This window comes from Lingula anatina, chromosome 3, assembly GCF_051362555.1.
Source record: "Lingula anatina isolate TDL-2025a chromosome 3, LinAna3.0, whole genome shotgun sequence".
Lineage (NCBI taxonomy): Eukaryota > Metazoa > Brachiopoda > Lingulata > Lingulida > Lingulidae > Lingula > Lingula anatina.
In genome coordinates, this window is record NC_141769.1 from 26,556,626 (window position 1) to 26,579,108 (window position 22,483).

General features: G+C 37.7%; 1 protein-coding gene across 2 annotated transcripts; it reads right to left on the reverse strand.

Annotated features, from left to right (window-relative positions):
• Nucleotides 1–6,302: 6,302 nt before the first annotated feature.
• On the reverse strand, nucleotides 6,303–16,889 carry LOC106172956 (uncharacterized). 2 transcript variants are annotated; one of them, XM_087009507.1, is made up of 16 exons: nucleotides 16,742–16,889; nucleotides 14,009–14,183; nucleotides 13,225–13,488; nucleotides 12,861–12,929; nucleotides 12,415–12,524; nucleotides 12,017–12,101; nucleotides 11,533–11,700; nucleotides 11,207–11,296; nucleotides 10,861–10,955; nucleotides 10,352–10,523; nucleotides 9,834–9,944; nucleotides 8,983–9,047; nucleotides 8,593–8,664; nucleotides 8,018–8,120; nucleotides 7,590–7,656; nucleotides 6,303–6,875 (listed from the first exon to the last, which is right to left on the reverse strand). In XM_087009507.1, exons 2-16 carry the CDS (start codon nucleotides 14,171–14,173, stop codon nucleotides 6,739–6,741), a joined length of 1,773 nt encoding a protein of 590 aa, XP_086865633.1. In that variant the 5' UTR covers nucleotides 14,174–14,183; nucleotides 16,742–16,889; the 3' UTR covers nucleotides 6,303–6,738. The 2 variants fall into 2 exon arrangements, with proteins under 2 accessions (XP_086865633.1, XP_023932355.2); XM_024076587.2 differs by lacking the exon at nucleotides 16,742–16,889 and adding an exon at nucleotides 16,483–16,718.
• Nucleotides 16,890–22,483: the final 5,594 nt, after the last annotated feature.

Sequence of the window (22,483 nt, forward strand, 5' to 3'; positions counted from 1 at the left end):
AGACTGCCATGTTCATCATCTCATCTGTATATTCAATTTTTTATCATAAAAATATATCAAGAAAAAATGGAATTTCAATTTAAACAACTCCAGCATTAGAGTGACAGACTAATAACACTTGAAAACCTCCAGAACGCATTATTTACTTTATTGACTATTCGGCGTTAGCGTTTTACATGTATGATCTCCGGTTTTGATCAAAACGGCTGTCGGTTTTCCCTTAGTTTCCCCCATTAGCCTACTCTACTCACAGTTGCACTTTTTGCCAAATACTGTTTAGGATCAGAAATCGGTCATTAGAAGACCAAATGTAAAACATTGAGGAAATGGGTTCTCCGCCGTATGTATTCTTATGAAAAGTCATGTCTGACTGGAAACTTAAACAGTCTTTGAATTTGTTCAGTTTCTAGTAGAGAGCAAATGGGGTGGTTTTTAACACCTAGGCCACGAAAAACTCGATTATTTGAAAGCTGTTTATTATGTATACTTGAATTTTTTTAACTTCGTGCAGTACAAACTAAATTGGTGTATCACCATCCATTGCCGTTTGTGGGTGATTTACGATTTTTATGATTTTTTTTAGAAATACACAGTTATTGTATTGACCAATTTGCTCAATCTTATATGTAAATAAATCAACCGTTAGCCTTTAACATCGTAACACTATCAAATCATACCTGTAAATAGTTGGGACGAGAGACTAAAAAGAACAGAAACGTGTTCTTAAAAATCACGTAATGCTTAAGTTAAGTAAAAACAACTCACCATTGGTGTTACATGGATTAAGTCCTACTTTCTTAAAATCGACGCACTCGTTGACGTCTCTTTTGCAAGCCGGAAACCCTGTGAAGCCACGTCGACACCTGCAAAGTTCCCGGATTTCAGGGAAGACGCTTGAAAACATGTCGATCATGCCGTTCTTTTTTGTCGATTTGCTGCGACTTTTACTTCTACGACTTCTCTTTTTAGACTTTTTTGACCCTTTGGACTTCTTGGACTTCTTGGACTTCTTCGACCCCTTTTTGGACTTTTTCGACTTTTTGTTGGATTTTAGCATACTGGCACAGGTATATTTTTGATAAACTTTATTAGGCGCACGAAAGGTGGAAGGGAAGAACATATTCTTCAGGGCCTCTAAAAAAATAAAAAGAAAAAGAAAAAGATGTAAAAATTAATGGTGGAAATAAGAACGCTATGCTAAGCCCAGGGGCCTTAGCTTCAGCAATCTAGGCCACCACATTTTCAATATCATTAACGTTTCCTCCGCTATTCAAAAAATAGAAAGCGTAAACTTAAAAAGCTTGAAAGAAAGTAATAATATTAAAAATTTCCCGTTGTCAACATAATTTGAGTGCTTTAAAGAAATGAGATACATAACGCGCAAGACCAATTAATTTTGAATTAAATACCGCAACTCCAATGTGGGATTTATTTTACTGAAGTATGATTGCCGCATTTCTTCCCTGATATAAAATGGTAAAAACACAGCAAAGAGGTTATCTGTGAATATGTAGAATGATTCAACTGACACTTACCAACAACTGAAAGTTCGCAGTTTTTTCCCACATACCCTGGCTTACACACACATTGTTTCCTTACGCATATTTCTGAAATATATATTTCGTTATATACAGTACTCCATTCAAAAGATAAAAACCTGCGCATCTCTACTACAAATAGTTATCATGGAAATGATGGCAAACTATATATGATAGTAAACTTTGAACGATAACAAGGTCTTAAACTCTCAAACAAAAAACAAAATAAATAACCGTTACACAAATTTACCGTTTGTCTTGCATTTCGGTCTCCGGGGATCACATTTTTTTCCTTCACTGATTGACACCGACAACGCCAGGAAAATAACCGAAACAAAAATCAGGAGCCGAGCCATATTATGGCAGATTGATGTCCCCAGACCAATGTAACAGATAACCAAACCCGGTGCCTCTGAACACCGATGTCCGGAGACAGCCTATAAATAAACGTCGTAAAACCCAGACTCTCCCTTAATTTTGGAGTATCCATGAGGAATACAATCGTAATGCCCGAGTGGATAGGAGTGGAAATATGTGAACTAATAACTTACATCTCTCCGAGACAAGTTATCTGTTGAGATACGTCGCGGTTGTTGAAATTCGCAGTAGTTCAACAAAGGTTACGTAACCATCTTAAGCCCAATGCCTTTAAAGTGAACGTGTCCGCACGTTCCTACGTTATTAATTTTGGATTCTCATTAAAAGTAACTAAATATAGACATTATCATAAACTAAAAATAACGGAGACATTCTTTTGGAGATGTTTGTTGGGAAAACAAGATTCAAGGCACGTGTTAATAAATAAATGTGAGTATTCCGAACGGTTACATTTAACGTTGCGTTTAAAATCATACAAAGTTCGTAAAAAAGTGGATCATGAGGGGCATTGGAAAATCGAGATATTTGCTTCTATTTGTCTTTATTTCAATGCACGGACCACTACACTGGTGACTTAGCCGTGTACACTGTTAACGACGGGCAGTATATTAGCATCATGCCCCCATGACAGTACATATTTCCATCTAAAAGATTGCTCTCCTCATGATCAGCCACCTTAAAAAAATGATTTTGACCCCACTCGACCCCCACCTCATTTCGTCGACAATATTTTTTAAAATCTGCCTTGAAATGACAGAAATTATAAAGAGTATCAAATTATTGTTAGCAATGAGCACATCTGATAGTATTAACATTCACAGAAATTAATCACTGCTAACACGTCCTCCCAAGTTTTTTAAAGACCACAATCTTTGAAAACTGAAATTCAATAAATGAATTACTCAAAAATTACTACCGTCTAAATGTTAATTAAGCACTTAGAGCAGTTCAGAATCGTCCACTATTATGAAAGCAATGCTGAAACAATTCTTTATTTTCGTGAAATAACCAGTGAGATATGATCTATACGAATTGCACTGACATAGTAACTGTGCAAACCCTGACAGGCGTAATACTCAATTAGACCACCAAGGCGCATGAGTGATCTGGAGAGGCTTCAGTGCGGTAACTTTGATGTCTTTTACTTTTTTAACTTTAACCAGCCTTATCAACAGCATTTACAATAGGCGCCTTTACATGAAACTACGCAAAAAGTACATTTCTTGAATTAGTTTGAAACTGCATTTAAAAACAGGTGTCACGAAGCCTACACACAAATATCTCCACTATGGAGACGACGCACCCGATATTCAGGCCGATCTTACCAGGGGAATTCAATGCTCAATTCCACGTAAAAATTCGCGCTTGACAGTAGAAAAAGTTGTCATGAATTAGCCAGAGACATATCTGTTAATATCTAGTGAAAAAACCATCTGTGACTCTCGTAGAGGGTACTACGGCCCCTTGTGGTCACTTTACCCTTTCTACTACACTACCCTTGCAATATTTTTCTCAAACGCGTGTAGGGCCTATTCTACTGTATACCGTCTACCTTAGGATATAAACAGCAGAAGCCAGTTGTGTGATAAAATTAATACCATGCAAAGTAGAAAAAAAATGTCCTAAATTATCCAGAGGCATATTTGTGAATGTTTAGCAAAAAAATCCACCTGTGACCTTGGTAGGTCACTTTGACATTTCTACTAAACTGTTCTTGCAGCATCCTTAGACGTGTTTAGGGCCTACTATATACAAGAGGCCAGTTGAGTAATGAATTTATAATGAAATTAATTCCATGCAAAAATTCGCGCTGTACAGTAGAAAAAAATTGTAATGGATTTTTAGCAAAGGACTGTGGATATGTAGTGAAAAATTAACCTGTGGCCCTGACAGCGGGTGTCCCGGGGGAATTGTTTTAAATACGCCCAGTGAATTCCTAGATGCCTGCAATGATTTATGCTTACTTATGATAACGCACACGTTGTCGAGAAGTTCATGCGCCTTCCGGGGCTTTATTTTCAAATCCGCCATATCTCAAGTAACAGATATATTTGAACATGAAATATCACCATACCTTAGCAGTTTGATGGTGGTTTGACTGAGTGGATTCCATGCATACGGAATAGGCAATACATAGGTAGGCAATACATAGGTAGGCATATACGACAGCAAACCAAGGTTATTGACTGGATGAATAAATTGTTTACATTTATTACGGTAGATTATCAGGGTGGAGATTGGTAAATAGATACAGGTAGATATATTGATAGATAAAAACATGGCGTTACTTTCCGAAGCTAGGCTTGTGTACTAGGAAAGTAAAATGCAGTGATAACTCTGTTAGGAAATGGGGTGCAGTTAAGATATATACAGTAGTGTGGACGGCTATCGTCCAATCACTTTCCTAATGACCCCTTGTGTTATTGCAGACCTCAGCAGGTATTTATATTTCTTGTTCCATTTACAGGCGTTTACAAATAGAAGATGAAAATTACATCGAACTGCAAGTAAAAAAGAATTGCTGTTGTGCCTGCATATATTGAGGTATTCTATTGCACGACAATTTTTTTCAATAGCAATGGGCTTAGTTTGTAGGTTGCTTATATGATGCACAAATGCATTTGCAAAATTCAAAAGAAAACAATTTCGATAATAATATGGTCATGTTTTCAGCAAAGACAACAGTAAAGAGCAGTTGCAAGATGTTCCGAGCGTTTCAGAATGGAATCATCCTCCACTTCTGTACACTCGTGGTGACGGCGGCAATTTCGGAGAATGGCTTACATTCAAACTGGGACTTCCATACTCTTTTCGGCAACCAGACTCCAATTTATTCCACTAAAGGAAAATACTCAAACGCCAACATAAAACGCACTGCTGTGGTAGAGAAATTTGTAAACGACGGGACATTAAATGCACCCCGTAACCTATTCGCACAAAAGCAAACAATACTGAAGAGAAAAAGGCGCAGCTTTTTACATCCTATGAACAAAACCAACGACGTGAAATGTCGGCCTCACAAAAACATCATGTTCCTGAACGTGCTGGGAACTGCTTCCGATTCGGCGTCCGGAGTGGTTCTTCGCTATGCATATGCCAACGAGCTTGTCACTGCTCTCCCCATGCACGGTCTCAAGGGACTTAAGATTGCATGCAAAGATAAGTTTGACAACGTTTTTACAGAAGAATATTTAGAAGATTGCATGGAAGTAAAACCTGTGAAATGTTTCGTAGTGACTCCCGACGTTGAAGAGCCCAAGAAGAAGTATCAGATTATTGCACATAGCATAATTTACAATTCAAGCGTCGTCAGGGAGGCAATGCCAGGGAATACCTTTCGCTTCTCTTTACTTCAAGACCCATACTCGAGATTCCGTGACATTTTTCTATCATTGGGGTGTGCTGAGAGATATAACATATCCAAGTCGACGGACCCCAGTCTGGCATTTTTACAAGATATTGATGTTCATTATAAGAAAAAGACAGAGGAAAATGACAACGAATGCGACGAAAATGTTTTTCCAAACGCTATGCTGCGAAATTTCGGTTATAGCGATTTCGAGCTAGATAGCACCCCAAGTATTGACGAGTTTCTTAATGTGATTGAACGAGATTTTCATCTCATTATACTTGCTGAATATTTGAACGAGGGTTTAATATTATTGCGGCGTCGCCTCTGCTGGAAAATGAAGAACATTTTGTATCTTAATGAATACAGGGCTCACATATCAAACAAATCTTACGAGAATGAAGACAGTTCTCAGGCACTATTTAAAAAGAGGAATGTTTTAGATGTTACGCTGTACAATCATTTTAGATCCAAATTCATCACCATTTTAGATAGCCAGGCGCCAGATTTTCAAAACGAACTGTCGTATTTTAAGACACTTTTAGATAAAGTTGCTAAATTTTGTGAATCTCAGTTGTCTACATTGGATGTCCAAGGAAACGAATGGACTGAACAATTTTCTCTCACTCGTCGAAATTGTAAGTTAATGGCCCTGTCCCCGGACAAAATGGCCATCCCGTTAAAAGCGCAGTATTACGCCCGCAAAATCAGAACCAAAAAGGCTAAGGACTTTTATAACTGAAAATCGCAATTTTGGTCGTATACTGTGATTCTAATAATGACTCAGGCGATTTAGTGCAAACAGACATTTGAGACATATTACTAAGCAGTATACGTGGTGTTTTTCAGCCAATAGATCGATTTTTGACTTCAGTCGATTTGTGAAACGGGCACGTCACACGTTCATATAACAACTTTCCCGAATAGTAAGTCTTATATGAATCGACTAAGGAACAACTTGTTTCCTTGCCTAGAATGAACTAGTCAGACTTAACGCAATCCAGGATGAAGCCTGTTATCAAAGTCTGAACGCACTATTGAGGTGTTTCAAACATGCTGGTTATTTTATTACGGATTTGTTATTTAGATTATGTTATGCCAAACATAGTATTGCCAATCTTGCGTTGTCATGGAATATATACTTTGTTAAGCCCGCGTTACTTTGATCGCAGGGCAATTCATGGGGTTGTTACTGTCTTAGATATTCTTTCTTCTTTAATTAACCTGCACTGTTATACTAACGGTTTGTTTTACCTGTGTGTTTTTGGAATAACAAAATAAGCATTTTCACTGTGAGTGGAATTGGACACAAGGCATCTCACTAGTAAATTGGGTGAAGTGAAGTAGAGAAACATATGAACTGTTTTAACACGAACATTGACGTTTGCAGGCCAATAAGACAGGAGGGTGCTTGAAAACTCTGACACTCTTCAGGGTCATCAGTTGCACTGTTTTTGTTTTCAGTTTGAATTCCTACGAATTGCAGCTTTTGGCGTGTCCGTTTTGAGCATCTTCTATGTAGTGGTCAATGATTTTCTCTAAGACTTGCAATGGCACTTGTCCACAGGTCAGGCAAGCTTCGTGAAAATCTCGCAGATCGAATAGAGGACCTATAAATATTAAATTGGTTGATTATGATTGTGGATTGAGCAGGAGACAATCGGCACGAAATATTGACCTGAAACGGATTACAGTTGCTTCTTCAATATTCTCGAAAATTCAGATGTCACTTTTCATTTTTTTTGTTTGATTTAAAAGTAAAGCCAATCGTATGCATTGCCACCATTTGCGATGATCAGTCCACGTGTCACTGGGTGATTTTGAATTTTGATGTGTATGTCTTAATAAATTATCACCATCTTAGTTTCAATACTTAAACATATAATATCCAAGTTAATCCAACATGTTCAAGTTTAAGACATTAAGCTCTTAATTAACTGAACCCACTTTGCTCTGACTCACATGATTCGCCTGCTTACCCTATGAAGAACGGCTGAAAGCTTGGTAAAAAAATTGATTGAATTCATAGTCTAGAAATGGATTGCACAGATTCCGTTTTCATTTCTAGGGTATTCAGATACTTGTTTTTATATTCCCTTCTATCTATTCAGATTGCTCAATACCTGTTGAAATGCTATTATGAGATTTTTTCGTGACATAAATTCTTTAAAAGGCAGTCATTCAGTAACATTTCCAAAAAGCATAATAAATTGATTCCGTGAGAAGTATATTTCTTAAAACAGCCATCCCCATTTCCATTCCATTTCTGCATCAAACAAATACAGCTGCATGTAGTCGAGTAAATCATGTTAAAGAGGACAAACCTAGTTCTTTTTCTGCTTTCCTTCGCAGTTCCCTGATCTTAAAATGTCCCATTTTGTATGCGCATTGCTGAAAAGGAGAAAGTATGAGATCTGATTTTTTTTCGGGCTGCACATATCTAAAAATGAAACCACGTTCTAATTCCCCTTACAGGGAAGAACGGTCACATCCCCTTACAGGGAATTAGCGCTCAGACAAATCACACCACATATAAAACTGAAACTACACAAATAACAACTTATTTAACAGAAACTAAAGTCTTTTACAATTTTAATTTTACTAAAATAATTGGTTCGATTAACAAAAAGGGAGTTAAGTTTTTTTTTTTTTGCGTATTCAACACGAAATTGACAATATTGGTTGAAACTATTTGATCTGTAGACATTTATTGTTACTCTAAATATCACATGACTAATAAATACCGACGTACCTGACCCGGAATTGTAACATGTCTGTCCATTTCAAGATGAATTCCCTGATCGCTTAGAGCTGTATTGTCCTTCAAAAACTGTATTGACTCAGACTCTGACCATCTACAAACAATAAGTCATATACAGTTACAATACTTTTTACTGTACTTTTCAATTCAATGGATACACATAGTTACACGTTAGAGTGACAACAACTTTTTGTTGCCGTTTTTTTTTTTCTCCTGGCTCAAGTCGTTATAAACCGAGTAGTATGATTTAAATCAAACTTATAAGTGGACGGGATACTGTCTCATTACATTACAGTTTGCAGTTCGAAATATCAAAGCTGATTTTAAGGCATTTTTATATCTCTCACATGAGCCCTTCCTTTAATGTGTACAGTTTTAAGGAGGCGGAAGGGACAGTTTATCACAGTCAGCTCTCAGCTACACAAGATAAGATTATAGCATTGAAATATTAGCCTCATGCGTGCGTGCTTCTGATGGCACTGGAGAGATAACGAGAGTTATTGCCCATTATACAATGCTACCATCACGGTGTGGACAAGGTATACATAAAGAGAACAATGACATACCCAAGGGCGTGGATTCCAACATTCACAACAACCCGAGCGCTGCGGTACAATTCTGATATGTAATAACCATAGCTGTTGAACAAGAGAGAAAAGGGTTCCTTTTAGAGAAAAACATTAATCTTAAAGAGCTGTTTGGATAAAATACCATGGAACAATAAATAAAAAAATGTGTGAAACGACTAAGTCAGTAAAAGAAAATATATATGAGATGCCTCGTGATATCTAAGTACACGGAATGGCTGCGACCTCAAAAATATTACATTAATGTGATAAGTATTTTACGAATATAGAGTATCATAAATTTAAGAATATTTGTTTAAGACATTGTACAATCTTAAATTAATGTAATCTTAAGAGAACAAGAATAAAATGCAAAAGAATGATGCCTACAGTTCTTGAAGAGTGTCGTACAAGCCCATCTCTACCCCAAGTTCCTCGGAGTATAGTCCCCAGCCCTAAAAGTTTAAACGGTAGCATGAAGTTTATGAATAACACCTGGTCATATGGAGAAAATAACATAAAAAAGAAATAAAGCAAAATAATTTCAAAAAATTCTCTACGTTTAGACGTTAGTAGTATATTTATTACAAAAAATCAAAAGAACGAAATGTGCATAATTCTTTTCGTCATCTGGCTTTTATCGTAGACAGTCATGCAGGATACGTTGAGAAATAGCCGAATTAAACGGGATTACAGCATGATAAGTTTACACCAATATGGGCTAACATATGCCCGTTGTAAACAGAAACAGTGCACAGGCATTTGTCGGTAGATATAAGGAATATCTTTTCGATCTCTCTCGAATATGTGCTATTAACCAACGGTGGAGTCTGTTAATTTGTATGTAATTTAACAAGAAAAGAAAGATCGTCCTAGTTTTGCCTTTAATAAAATGTTTAAAGCATGGCTCCTTAGTCCAAACAGCTACATGTTCATCTCTTAGTTCACAAAAAACACTTTACGGACATTATCTGAATTGCATAATTACATTGAATTTTTCAGACCGTATCCTACACTTATCTCAATTAATGCCGTGTACATTTTAGCAAGGACTTCCAACAGTTCGACCTCCTTGGTTTTAGTAATCAAAGCCCAATATCTAAACAGTTCATACAACAACTAAAATCACGATTCTGAAATGACTTCGTATTTGAACTTAATCTGGAATGTCCCGAGAGGACAATAGGAATAACTACCATTCCACGTATAAAATAGTAAAAAAACCCCCGAAAATATCTTACCTCAGTGTAGGCCGTGTTCATGGGAAACCTACTGGGTACCTCGTAATACCGTCGATCATCTTTATGACGACGAAACTTTGGAAGCTTCTTCTGGAGTACGACTAGGGAATGCTGGAAATTTTATAATACATGTAGTTTATCATTCTACATTATCTTCCATACTAAGCACCCTGGGTTTCAAGGGACGCTGGAAACTTGCATCTCTAGTATCTGGAACGCCAAGGCGTGCTAATAGTAGAAAGGTGAAATTATAGTGTCCTCTGAAACTCAGGGGGATATAAGAACAAACAAATATAAGAGAACTTAACGCTGCACAGTTTCTATCATCCAAAAGAAATATAAAATCAACGCAAACTGGTACCAGTACAAAACAGAACAACTCAAACGCATGATCTTGTTTAATTAATAAAATAATCCTTATATTGAAATTTCAATTTTCTGACTTACCCCAAACGTCTATGGGATAATATGAAAAAAATATAATCTAAACTACACTTAATAGAACTATAATGTTCTACCTGTAAATGATGACCAGGCTCTAACTCATGCAGAGTTAAGGCAACAAAAGCATTGTTCTTGATTTCCGAGTGATGAGGGCACACGTAGAGCGTTCCAGGCACGTTGTGGTCTTGGGCAGGAGCGTTGTACACGGCGAACGTGATCGGTCTCCTGTCTGGCATGGCCACTAACCTAGCAAATAAATAAATAAATTTTTTTTTTAAACAACGTTTATTCAAAAGAATGAAGTGGAGGCAAGGCGCTGGAAGCATTATATGCTCTCCACAAAATAAATAAATAAATAAATAAATAAATAAATAAATGACAAATATGAATGAAACGACCAAATAGTTTTACTCCGGCTGTTATTTTAGTCTAATAAAACAAATAGACTAAAACTGCTTTGAGTGTCGAAAGGCTCGTCTAAAAATTAAGTTTTCTTTGCTGTACCCACTGGACGTGTTGTTACAAAAAGAACATTTTATTAAAAAAAAACAACTAAAGACAAGATTCAACGTGCGCGACCCACCTGAAAGGCTGGTTTGGAAGGTTCTTGAAATATTTCGGTAGCTTTGGTCTTATCTTGTTTTCTAGGGTGCTTCGAAAAGCATCCAAGACTTCTTCCTGTAACAAAATTATTGCGTTTAGAAACTCGCCCACGGTTTCATCCTTTTTCCATAAAAATGACCTAAACAACTAAACTCGATCTTGATTCACGAAATTATACAATCATCGCACTTATAATAACAACTATCTTTTGACGTTATTATTTTTTTTCGAGAACTATTACGTCGATTTATTTACAATCAGTTAATAAATCAAATAATTAGGTGACAAACATTCCGAGATTAATATATAAAACTCGATTCAATCACCGATGTTTTGGACAGATTTGCACCGGACATCTTCCGGCAGTAGGAGAGGAATTCACGGTAAGATCCTTTAAAGTGGTGTTCGTCCATTAGCTGAAATAAAAAGTACAGAGAATTTGAATAACATGGGATTGATTTAGAGCATAAACTAGCATAAACTGTTCAATAATTGCCCTGAATTAGTAACATTTTATTTGTAAACCAAAACGATTGCAACTTTCAAGTTTCCATTTTGATTAAAATTCAATTGAATTCAAATTCGCGATAAAATGTAACGCTTTAAAGACTGAAAATAGAGCAACAGAAAGAATAATATAAACATATAATACCGATTTAGCTTTATCCTGTGCTTTCTTAAGTTCTTCGCTGCCAAGCTTAAACATTTCCTCGGGAGATATGTCAGAGTCGCAATGGAACCTCAGTTGTGCTTTGTATCTTTCCAAGCCTCCGGAGAGAGAGGATATGGAAATATCTTGACGAAGATGGGGAAAGTAGGACTGGAATAATGAAAGAAAAAAAGAAATGAAGTGAAATAAGCAATTTGTTTACTTGAGACTGCATCATTGCACGTATAAATATTTTCTTGTCAGGAATCATTAACTTTGTTTTTACTTCTGAATATGTTATCATTTCTGATTGATATGATAGGTTCCGAAACATGAGAATTATAAATAATATAAACCAGGTAGCTGTTGTTACAAAATCAGGAAGCAATGCTTTATTTTGTTATAGCAAAAGTAGTATAATCATGACCAATTTGATTTCCATAGACATTTTCAATTTTTTTAACTAATTAAATCCAAAGCTGCTTACCTCTTGCAAAAAAGATTTCAGTTTTTCCAGAGATCCGTAGACATTTGAGGTAACAAGAGCCAGTCCTTCCTTTTTCAGCTCTGACCTTAAAGTAGAAATAAAGTAGGCGAGCTGTTGGCAAGAGAGACTCCTTTTAACTGATTTTGAGTCTCTTTTCGACACTTTTCGCTTAAGATCGAGATTAATGTCACTGCTGTTATTCTTTGTAACGATGTACAACAACACACTTTTAGGGTCGATTTACCAAATTTTGACTGGCCGCGCCCTATTTTCTTGACAGCTCTTGTCTGACTGTTTCAAGGGATTCTCAAAGGTGACTTCAACAGCCTGTTAATATAAAGTCCATGAACGTGTTTTATGAAAAAAGTATCAAAAACCAAGGGTTTCAATATATATACCTGTGAGGTTCTGCAATATCCTCTGGAATATTGTTGAAAGGAGCATAGTATTCGGATTCTTCTGCAGGACGTTCCAAGTCTCGGTCTATAATGTCATCAATAATGTGAGCCTGTCAATCAAAAGTGAAAAGTCGGTATCTCTACATACACCTAGCTTTATAGCACTGACAATGTTTTTTTTTCTTCACAGAGTTAACTTCCGTCGCCTTGTCCTTAAAACACCATAGAAGTGCAGGGTCGTGATTCACAAAAAAAAGTCTGAAGTCTGTTTATGGATTAAAGTCTTATCCTGTTCAGACCAATTTTAACAGCCGCTTAAGTGCGTGTGGCTCATTCGTTGTTTTGACCTTGAAAGCCAAATGTAGTATGTTCAGTGGGGAAAGTAGAAAAATATGCCTAACTGATGTGAGTGATAACAAAATACAATGTATATACAGTCTGCTTACCATAGCACGAGGGTGGTGAACGATCCTTCTTTCAATACCTTTCCTTTGGAAATCTATATTTTCTTGTATCTAAAAAGAAAAAAACTGCTAAATTAAAATTTACTAAAAACAGTAAAACATTTCAGAAATCTCAAGACGATACTCAGGGATACAATCAAGAAGAAATTTCAAAAGACTAGCTAGTATTCTATGGACTAAAATACCTGCAGCTGCTTCTTCCAATCTCTCTCTATGCTCACCTAGCAGACGACAACAGAAAAAAAGCAATAGGGTGTGTCAAAAGTTTTTAAGTTTTTTTTTCCATTTGAGCAGATTTAAGTTAAAACCAATCTTTATCTGCAATTAAAAGAACCCAATTCAATACCTGTTTAGGGAAATCTCTTAATCTCTGTAAATATATTTCGTAGTCTTTTGAGCAGGTAAAACTCATCCTGCCCACAGTCCGTTCTTTAAAGTCTCTGTGGACACCTTCCTTATAGTGCAATCCCAATAGATAACCGGCGTATTGTATACCGTCTATGTACATCTTGAGGTAGTACTTAAGCATATAAAGAGTTGTCTCATTTTGGCGGCTTTCGTTGGAGGGATCGATCTGGTCAACTTTGTTTAGCAGAGCTTTGCAATATTCCTAAAATTTGAAAAAAAAAGTATTATTTACTCGTATGTTGTGATGCATGAATAAATCATATTGAAAGGGGGGGGGGGGTCCAGATTCAGGTGAGAAGATAAATAAGCTAGCAACGTACATTTATGTGAAAACTGTGAAAAGTTAGCCTCGTCTCGTAAGACAAAAACTCATTAATAAGATCTGAAAACCCTATACGTGCTACGAACTGAACAAACGAAGTCACTTCTTACATGTATACTGTACGATGGCCACGTGGCGTTAAGCAACTTAGCGTTCCTCTTACACATATTTTAGAGTTTTCTTTCAATCCACACATGAGATACAGCTATCATACATCTACTATTACCTCTTCCCAAATAATTTAAATTAAATGACAATGCAAAATTGACATATTATAAGTTAAATTGATATGTAGGAACAATCAAATGCAATGTCCGTTTCTTTGCTTTGCTTATCTTGATTTATATGTACATTCCCTTATTACAAGAAAAAAAGCATTATTTTATGCTATAAACAGTACCTGTCGTTTCAAGTATCTCTCTTCACTGAAACTGTCCAACCCAAGCCCGTACTGGTGGTAGCCGACATAGGTGGCATATTCTGGGTTCTCCATCATCCACCACTCCCAAAACTCTTCGGCTATTCTCGGGACTTCTGACTGATCATCATCCGCCATTGTTTCCATTTTTCTATTTCTAAAAAAAATATATATTATTATTATTATTATTATTATTATTATCAAGCAAAACAAAATAATCGCAGTGTGTAATAATAAACTCTTCTGTAAGAAATAAATGCCTTAATTTTCACAACAGTGTCACTTTGCATACATCCCGAGTTTCAGAATCCTTGTAAACTCATCTCTTTGCTATAATAATATCATTATAATGTCTCTGTCGTTTCCAACAAGAGAGTGCACTGGAAATAACTGAAGCTTGCTGGTAATGTAGAGATAGGGGCGAATTTTATGTACCTCTGCTCATCACCGAAAAAAAGGACGACCGTCAACGGAAAGCGACAGATGTCACTATCTGCCATGGAATAGCGGATCCGGGTATACTGTATTTTGAAAAAAGACTTCTTGCGTATTCGCCTGTGTTTTCTGCAAGTCATGCATCTGTATATGTACACAGTAATTTCAATATTGAGTAGTTAGGGAGTTGGAGTGAAAGGCATTGTAGTGAAAATGTACACGTACGCGTTTGGAATGTGGTTACATGTGTCGTAGTTGAAATGGTTTATACTTATTGAAACTGAATTATATGCCTCTTTTGACCCCCCCCCCTCATTTTTGAAAAATTCCACTGCTAACATTGATAAATAAACGTGGACCCTCGGTTTTATTTTCTATTTTCTTAGGAAAATAACGTTGTAATGTTGTAAACTTAATTAAACCTCGATTTATGGTTTCTAGATTTTTTTTAAATCAACAGTAGGCTTATCTAGCAACTTGAATATAACGAGAGATGCGACAGAGAAATCGATTCTCCAACTCTGAACACATTCCATCAAAGCGAATAGTATCACTTTACTGGGGAGAAGTGAGAAGTACATTGCATTACCGCGGTGGGTGGGGGGGATACACCATTGGTCCAAGTATCTAGTATTAGTCCCATATACAGCTCTACGCACCGTGCAGTTTTATTTTCTAGGTCACTGTGACGGCATGATGTCCATGTAAAACGTACAGCTGTAAGGAATTCACCTGTACCATGGCCCATAGGAGCCTACGCGTGCGTCTTTTAGACGCCCCTTTACATGCGAAAACGACAAGGCCTATGCCGAGTTCGTCTTTTACTACAGAGCTTTGAGAGCCGAAAATGACATGGCTGTGTCTCTTTCGCCACTTACTGAACTCCACAGATGCGAGATTGACACGACCCATGTCGCGTTCGTCTCTCAAAAGACACTGTTATAAAACATGAAATAGGCATTACGTGTGATTTTCGCAGCTGAATAAGTAGACCCTTATAACCGAAGTTGACGTGACCTTAGAGTCATGTCGCTTTCAACTTTTACAAACCTCCAACAAAATCTATCTCCACACAGACGCGCGCGACATGTACTATTGGACATGGGTCAGTTGAAAGCGACATTAACCTAAATGGCTCATGTTACTTTCAGCCAAATTAATTTGAAACAGAAGGACGGTCTTAAAACCCTTTATATTTGAATCCTTGAAAATAAAAATATGAGGCCATATAATTATTACAAGCAATTAGCCACACTGTTATCTAGATAGCACTAAATTATGATGGGATTCAAATGAAAAAAATGTTTTGGGACAGCACAACACTGTTTCAAATTAATTGGATTTGACATATAAGAGTTGGCTGAAAGTAACATGAGCCCTTTAGGTTAATAGGGTTTCAACTGACCCATGTCCAATAGAACATGTAGCGCGCGTCTGTGTGGAGATAGATTTTGTTGTAGGTTTGTAAGAGTTGAAAGCGACATGACTCTCAAGTTACGTCAACTTCGTTTATAAGGGTCTACTTATTCAGCTGCGAAAATCACACGTTATGCCTATTTCATGTTTTATAACAGTGTCTTTTGAGAGACGAACGCGACATGGGTCGTGTCAATCTCGCATCTGTGGAGTTCAGTAAGTGGCGAAAGAGACACAGCCATGTCATTTTCGGCTCTCAAAGCTCTGTAGTAAAAGACGAACTCGGCATAGGCCTTGTCGTTTTCGCATGTAAAGGGGCGTCTAAAAGACGCACGCGTAGGCTCCTATGGGCCATGGTACACCTGAGCACATGCAGTCTCAGGTATCAATAAAGATATCGTTAAATTGACGGCCTGACCCAAATTGGTCTATAAATGCCAATATATATGGTTACACCACCAAGTACAAACCAGGGCCCGTATTTAGCCATGTTAATCATCATGATTCATAACTGGGTTTCATTACGCACTTCAATATCGGTCCACTGCATAGTATGCACAGTTCGAGGTATAGTCGCTGTATAGTGCACAGTGTACATGCCCTACCTGAAGAATGTCCGTTTTGATCGTGACCCAGCTACTGCCCCTGGTATGTCACGCACGTAGCTCTGCAATTATGCAATGGATTACATGCAAATGCGTGTCTATATACAGCAAGCTGAGTATTACCACAACGACTTGCCCCCATCATTTACTGGAGTAGTAATTTAGCGGGGTCCCGAGATCAGCCTGGGTCATTCCTCAAACAGTTTTGGTTCAGTATCATATGTAATGGTGCACGCACACTGATGGTGGTGAGACTTACCTCGTAAACTACGCAGGTCAGGTTGGGATGTGATCAATGTAGCCAGGCTATCGCTTGAGTAAATATAGCTGAGTTTGGGCGCTAGTGACAACACGAGTCGTCCACTGTATGCGATATACTGTACGGTACACACGTGAACAATTGGGTGGCCGGTAACGGATATCGATATGGGCCAATGACCTTTACATGTATATTGTCATCATACTCATACTAATAGATGTAACGCCTCAAACAATACCAGCCAAGGCCCTTTGGTCAGACAAGACGAATACTAAGTGCTGATAGTAATGATAGAATTTTATTCTTTTAATATTTTTTAATGCATGATAGGTGTTTTTAGGCAGTGCTTGATGTGCACAAGCATTGACGTCACAACAACAGGTGCAGTAAGAGAACCGCTGGTCCCTCCTAATATGAATTTAAGTCGCATTTACAGTCAAGGTGGGCCGTCCAGACCTGTAGTCAGCAATTTCAAAGGGTGGTTGGAGATCTTTTTTCTGTAAAAGTGGATTTTTTTTCATAATTGCATAAAACCTACATCAAATTTTGATTCAGCGCGGAGTTCGTTCGAGCGCACACCCCCCCCCCACCCAGTCCCCACCCCCATCACTACAACTATGAGTCTGTCTTCCTTATTCGGCACGAAACACCGAGGGGTTGGTTTTACAAATTTAAAAGGAATTTTGGTCTTGACTTTAAGACGTAAAATTTTGGTCTATTTCAGCTTGGGGTAAATCCATGACAGTCCACTAAATTAAAACAGTCATTATCCTCAAACGTTAACCATTAGTCACCGGAGTGTTTTGCACCGTCCGAGATACGACGAGCTAACTTGACTGGACGCAGGACGTTGTCAAGTTGTCATCTTGGAGCTTGTCGTCTCTGAAAGGATACTCTTGAGGACCGACATATTCCCGTCTGTGAAAGGGATCGTGTTAATTGCTTGTATACGAAAAATGGCTCCTTTCAGTAGTAATGAAATTGCACCCCTGTTTACATATATAATACCCATTTTAAGAGACTATTTTACAATAAAAAGCGCATCCACAGTTATTTTAGAACGAGAACTCAAACTAAATCTGTCCTTTTTATAAAATAGAAATGCTTCATGGTCTATATTCTGGATTATTTTCAGAGGAGCACGTTATCACTCATCGTCGTTCTCGCATTTGCAGATTCCGTTACAGTATCTGAAAATATAAAACTGAAACGTTGAGACATCCCAGCGAAATCATATTGCATTTCAGACGATATCTGCACTTAAAATGAACACAGTCGAAGTAATAGTTTCCACAGAAAATGTTAACGAATCTAAATTATATGTTAAGTCTAGATTCACGGTTCCGATTTTTAAATGTTCATTTTAGGTGATTTATAAATGATAAAATAAGCTGAATGCATTTATTGGCAATATGATGAGGTACATCTCCACTTTGCTATTATATAATTGTATAATGGCCAAACGAGATAAACAGTCACATTTCAGTACCAAACTTCCATGAAAAAATACACACAAGATTTTGGCTTGATGATTTTAGACAAAACCGAAAACAACGGTGTAAATTCAATTCAATTTATTAAATTTTAAAGCCTCATCAATAATATTTAGAGTGTTTTAATAACTCACGCATCAGCTCCTTTGGAATTTTCAGGTATTTTGTCATTTTCTTTTTTGCGTTCTTCGGGATGATAAGCCTGAGCAAGGCTACGTTCATGGAAAGGGTTTAATCGCCTCGGTGCCGCGGCAGCAGAGGCCAGGTAGACGTGACACGAGCGAGGAGTAAGAAAAGACTCAACGGCATCTCGTGAGGTGGCGAGCCTGTTCATATCTCTTCTCCACTTGGCACGTCGATTTTGAAACCAGACCTGTCGTCAAAGAAAGGAATATGTGGATATATACTGAATAAATATCAAAAAGACCTCTGATCATTTTTGCATGCTGCATTGGCTCAGCATATACTGTAATTTTTTTCGTGTGCGTGCGTGGGCGCATGCGTGTGCCTCACATCATTTCCACTATTAGAAACGCATGCAGCTGGAGACTTCTTACCTGAACTCGTGCCTCCGTTAATCCTGTCTTTGTCGCAAGTCCCTCTCGTTGGCAAAAATCTGGATAGTGTGTTTCGTAGAACATCTCTTGGAGGGTGATTAACTGTTGTGGCGTGTATATGGTACGACTACGGCGCTAAAAATTAATCAGATTCAGAATAAGATTGCGTCTAGTTGGTTGTTTAGACCGGTGTAACAGGAATGGAAGTCCGCTAGGAACCGTAGTCCGCTTCTCATTACTTTGTACAGGTGACACTCGTCCAATATACCATAAGCCCAATTCTCCAACTAACCCTAACCTGTACAAATCATTTGGGAGCCCGGACTTCATTCCCATTACACCGGCGCACACGCAGAGATGTGATCCGAGTTACATTAATAGCTGCACCATCCCCCAGGGGTCTCTCTAGGTTTGTCTTTTTTTTTTTTTACAAAAATTGTCTTTCATCCAATTATGTAGCATTTTACAGAGACCCCTGGGTAGACTGGCCGGCTTTAGTCATTAGACTAGTAAAAAAAGTTCAAAAATTAAAAAGTTAAAACAAGTGATTAAAAATGAACAATTTGTAATTACGCTATGGGAGCGGGATGCTGCTCCCTTTGACAAATTATTTTTCAACTTCTTGGACCAATCATGATTAGTCGAGTTTCCTGACCGTGTACATCCCTCTCCAGTAACCCATATTTTATGATGCTTTTTAAATGACAAAATAAATTCAATTTGTCTCATTAAAACAATAACAATAATAGGTAGAACGAGACTATTGTATTAAGATACGAGGAAGTCAAACTTACGTGATGCATTTGGCGTGTGGGAATGGATCCATATCCCTTACACTTTGACAGCAGGGAGAACTGATACGCAGGACAACAGTATTTATCCATACTGCGGGGTTTTCTTTGCCTTTGCACGAAAGGAGATTGAAATGAATAAAATGATTGAAATGATGTAAGTTGTAAGTATCCTATTCGAGATTTTCTCACCAAATCTAATTTACTTTGAGAAATTTTTGCCTGCTCTGAAATGTGTACTTACCACGTTAAAATCTGTCTTCAGTTCACTTATTCCTGCGTGTTATTGATTTCGATAGTTCAGAACAGATAATGTTATATAATTTGAACGCGATGAGGCTTTATAGGTTTGCAAATCAGGCCACTCCTATAGTAGACAAACGTGATATTATTAAAGCAATTGATTGGTTGCAGGCACTTTTATCTCGACACATTTCCAAAAGGATCTTGCTAGGCTGCCCAGCTTCCCATTCACGTGTACTTCGCATTATTTTGTGCTCTTTAATTTATAAAAAATGACATTTTTAATGAAAAAAAAACAACATTTTTCATGTAAACGTCAAACAATAAAGAGGAAGCGTGTGAGCGTAAAATTACAAATAATGAAACAATGAAATTGCGTGAATTAAGATTGGGTTCCCATACCTAGATCCATCTAAAGGGATCGATCCATCTTCAAGGGGTTTCTCGCTTAATTGCTTTCAGCTTAAGCGGCTTTGATGTCTGGCACACCTAATGAAGACGATAGTTAATTACCCCCTAACAGCTCCAGCAGGCGTGGCAGACATCTAAGCCGCTTAAGTTGATTGCAATTTAACGAGAATCCCCTTGGATATAGATCCACGGTTAGTACGGTAGGGGTCTGGGAACGGTCCCTAAGCTTTTTTAGCATAACAAATTAGAAATGAAGAGGTGTCGTTATCGATTAAAAAAAACGAATTGTGGGAAATATTGGGATGCATTTTCTCACCAATAGTTTCCTTCTACATCCTCTCTCTCTCTCTCTCTCTCTCTGTCAAAAATGACATTACTGTCAGTCGCTGCATGCATTAAAAAGTGTGAAACAAACGATTTTAAATTACTCATCGATGTCTTTCTATGCTTCAGCATAAATATCTTCCCATTTCAGTAAATGATATAATGATAGTACAAATATGTTTACTGACGAGAAGGGCTGCTGAAAAAGCTTAATATTGTCGCCTGAAATACTTCTCCCTTTACGTTGTACCGGAGGTAGGTACGCCTTGGGTGGTAGGATTGAAAAAACAAAAACAAAATCCTTGAAGATGCATTAAACTATGCGAGTACCTATTGGGATAAAATGTACTTATGTGAAGAAATTAATGAAACTATTTTTGTGCAAACAAAATGGCACTTAGAGTTTTCTGCATTTGTATTTTTTATTGCTTGGGGGGGGGGGGGGGCGCTTGATCTGCAATTTCCTTTTCATTAAGAGTGGAAATGCCGCGTCTTTCTGAGAATCGGCATTTTTCTAACGCACGTTTACCCATCTTATATTAGATGAAAATGAAACCGCAGTCTGCCATTTCTTTTTAAATATGAAGCATGCAAGAGTTTGTGCACCGTACATTGTCGTGTACACACACACACACACACACACACACCTCAAGAGGTCACCATGACCTGATTCACTTCGCGCTTTCTTTCTCGCTACACATTTCAACTTCTTGATCTATTTTCTCCGGTGAAAGCTTTAATAACGTCATCACGATACTCTGACAGAGGGAACCGACACGGTCGTTTTTCACAAAAGCACTTTGTCTAACTACTGCATGAATCCCTGGAAAACAATTTACGAAATTCTTAACACCAGAAAAAAAACACAAATGTATAAAAGAAATAAGAGAAGAAACCGGTTACAGTGACAGGCATGCTATGACATTTTATACTTCATCAATTTCCAATTAGCGACAGGTAGGAAACGTCGCATTACGTATAATTAGCAATATGGTCCGCCATCCACATCCCCTCTTCCCGTGTTCATTAGAATGGAGACCGCATTTCCAACCGTGGTTTTATCAGATTTCCTGTCATTTTCATTTCCTTTCGTGGCTAAGTTTTCAAACTCTGGTTTGATTACTCGTACTAGCGTACTTACTCTTTTCTACGCCCCACACTCGTTATATTTGTCAATGAGAATAATTAAGTATTGTGGGGGGGGGGGGGGGGGGATTTTAAGACTGAAACACAAATGCTCCGTTCCCGCCTTGTAAGGTTAAAAAATTGAGTTGATTAATAGACTGTGATTAGACTCAACAGAGGCAATAACGACAACTATTCGGACTAACCCAAAACTTGCTTCAATGAGTCCTACCTGCCCTTTACCATTGTCACAGATTGATTTTTTTTTTTTTTTTTTTTTTTTTTTTTGCATTAGCTATTCAAACATATCCCTCCGGCTAATTCTGTGCACATTTCTGTACTGTACTATTCAGGAAAAAATTTGCACACAATTTTTTCACAGAATTGATGTTATCATTCTTCTGGTATTTAGTAGAGTGTTGGTCCAAAAGGACTGACATATAGCAAATATATTCAACTTTAAGGCCCATATTCCCAGAGATTAGATCGATCCAACTAGATCGACCTAACTCCCTAGGGGTTCACGCTAAATAGCTGTCAGCTGAGCGGGCACGAAAGTTAATTACCCCCTTACAGCTTGTAGTAGGCGGGACGGACATTTAAGCCGGATTATCTGACAGTAATCTAGTGAGACTCCCCACGGGGATAGATCGATCTTAATATTATGGGAATGCGCCCTAAGACTCAGCACAAACATGGAGCAACATACATGAAGTCGCTGTAAAATGCCTATTTCACAAAAATGGGACGTTTTGGGGCCGCTTTCATAATTTCGATCTGTTCTCAGAACACATATGT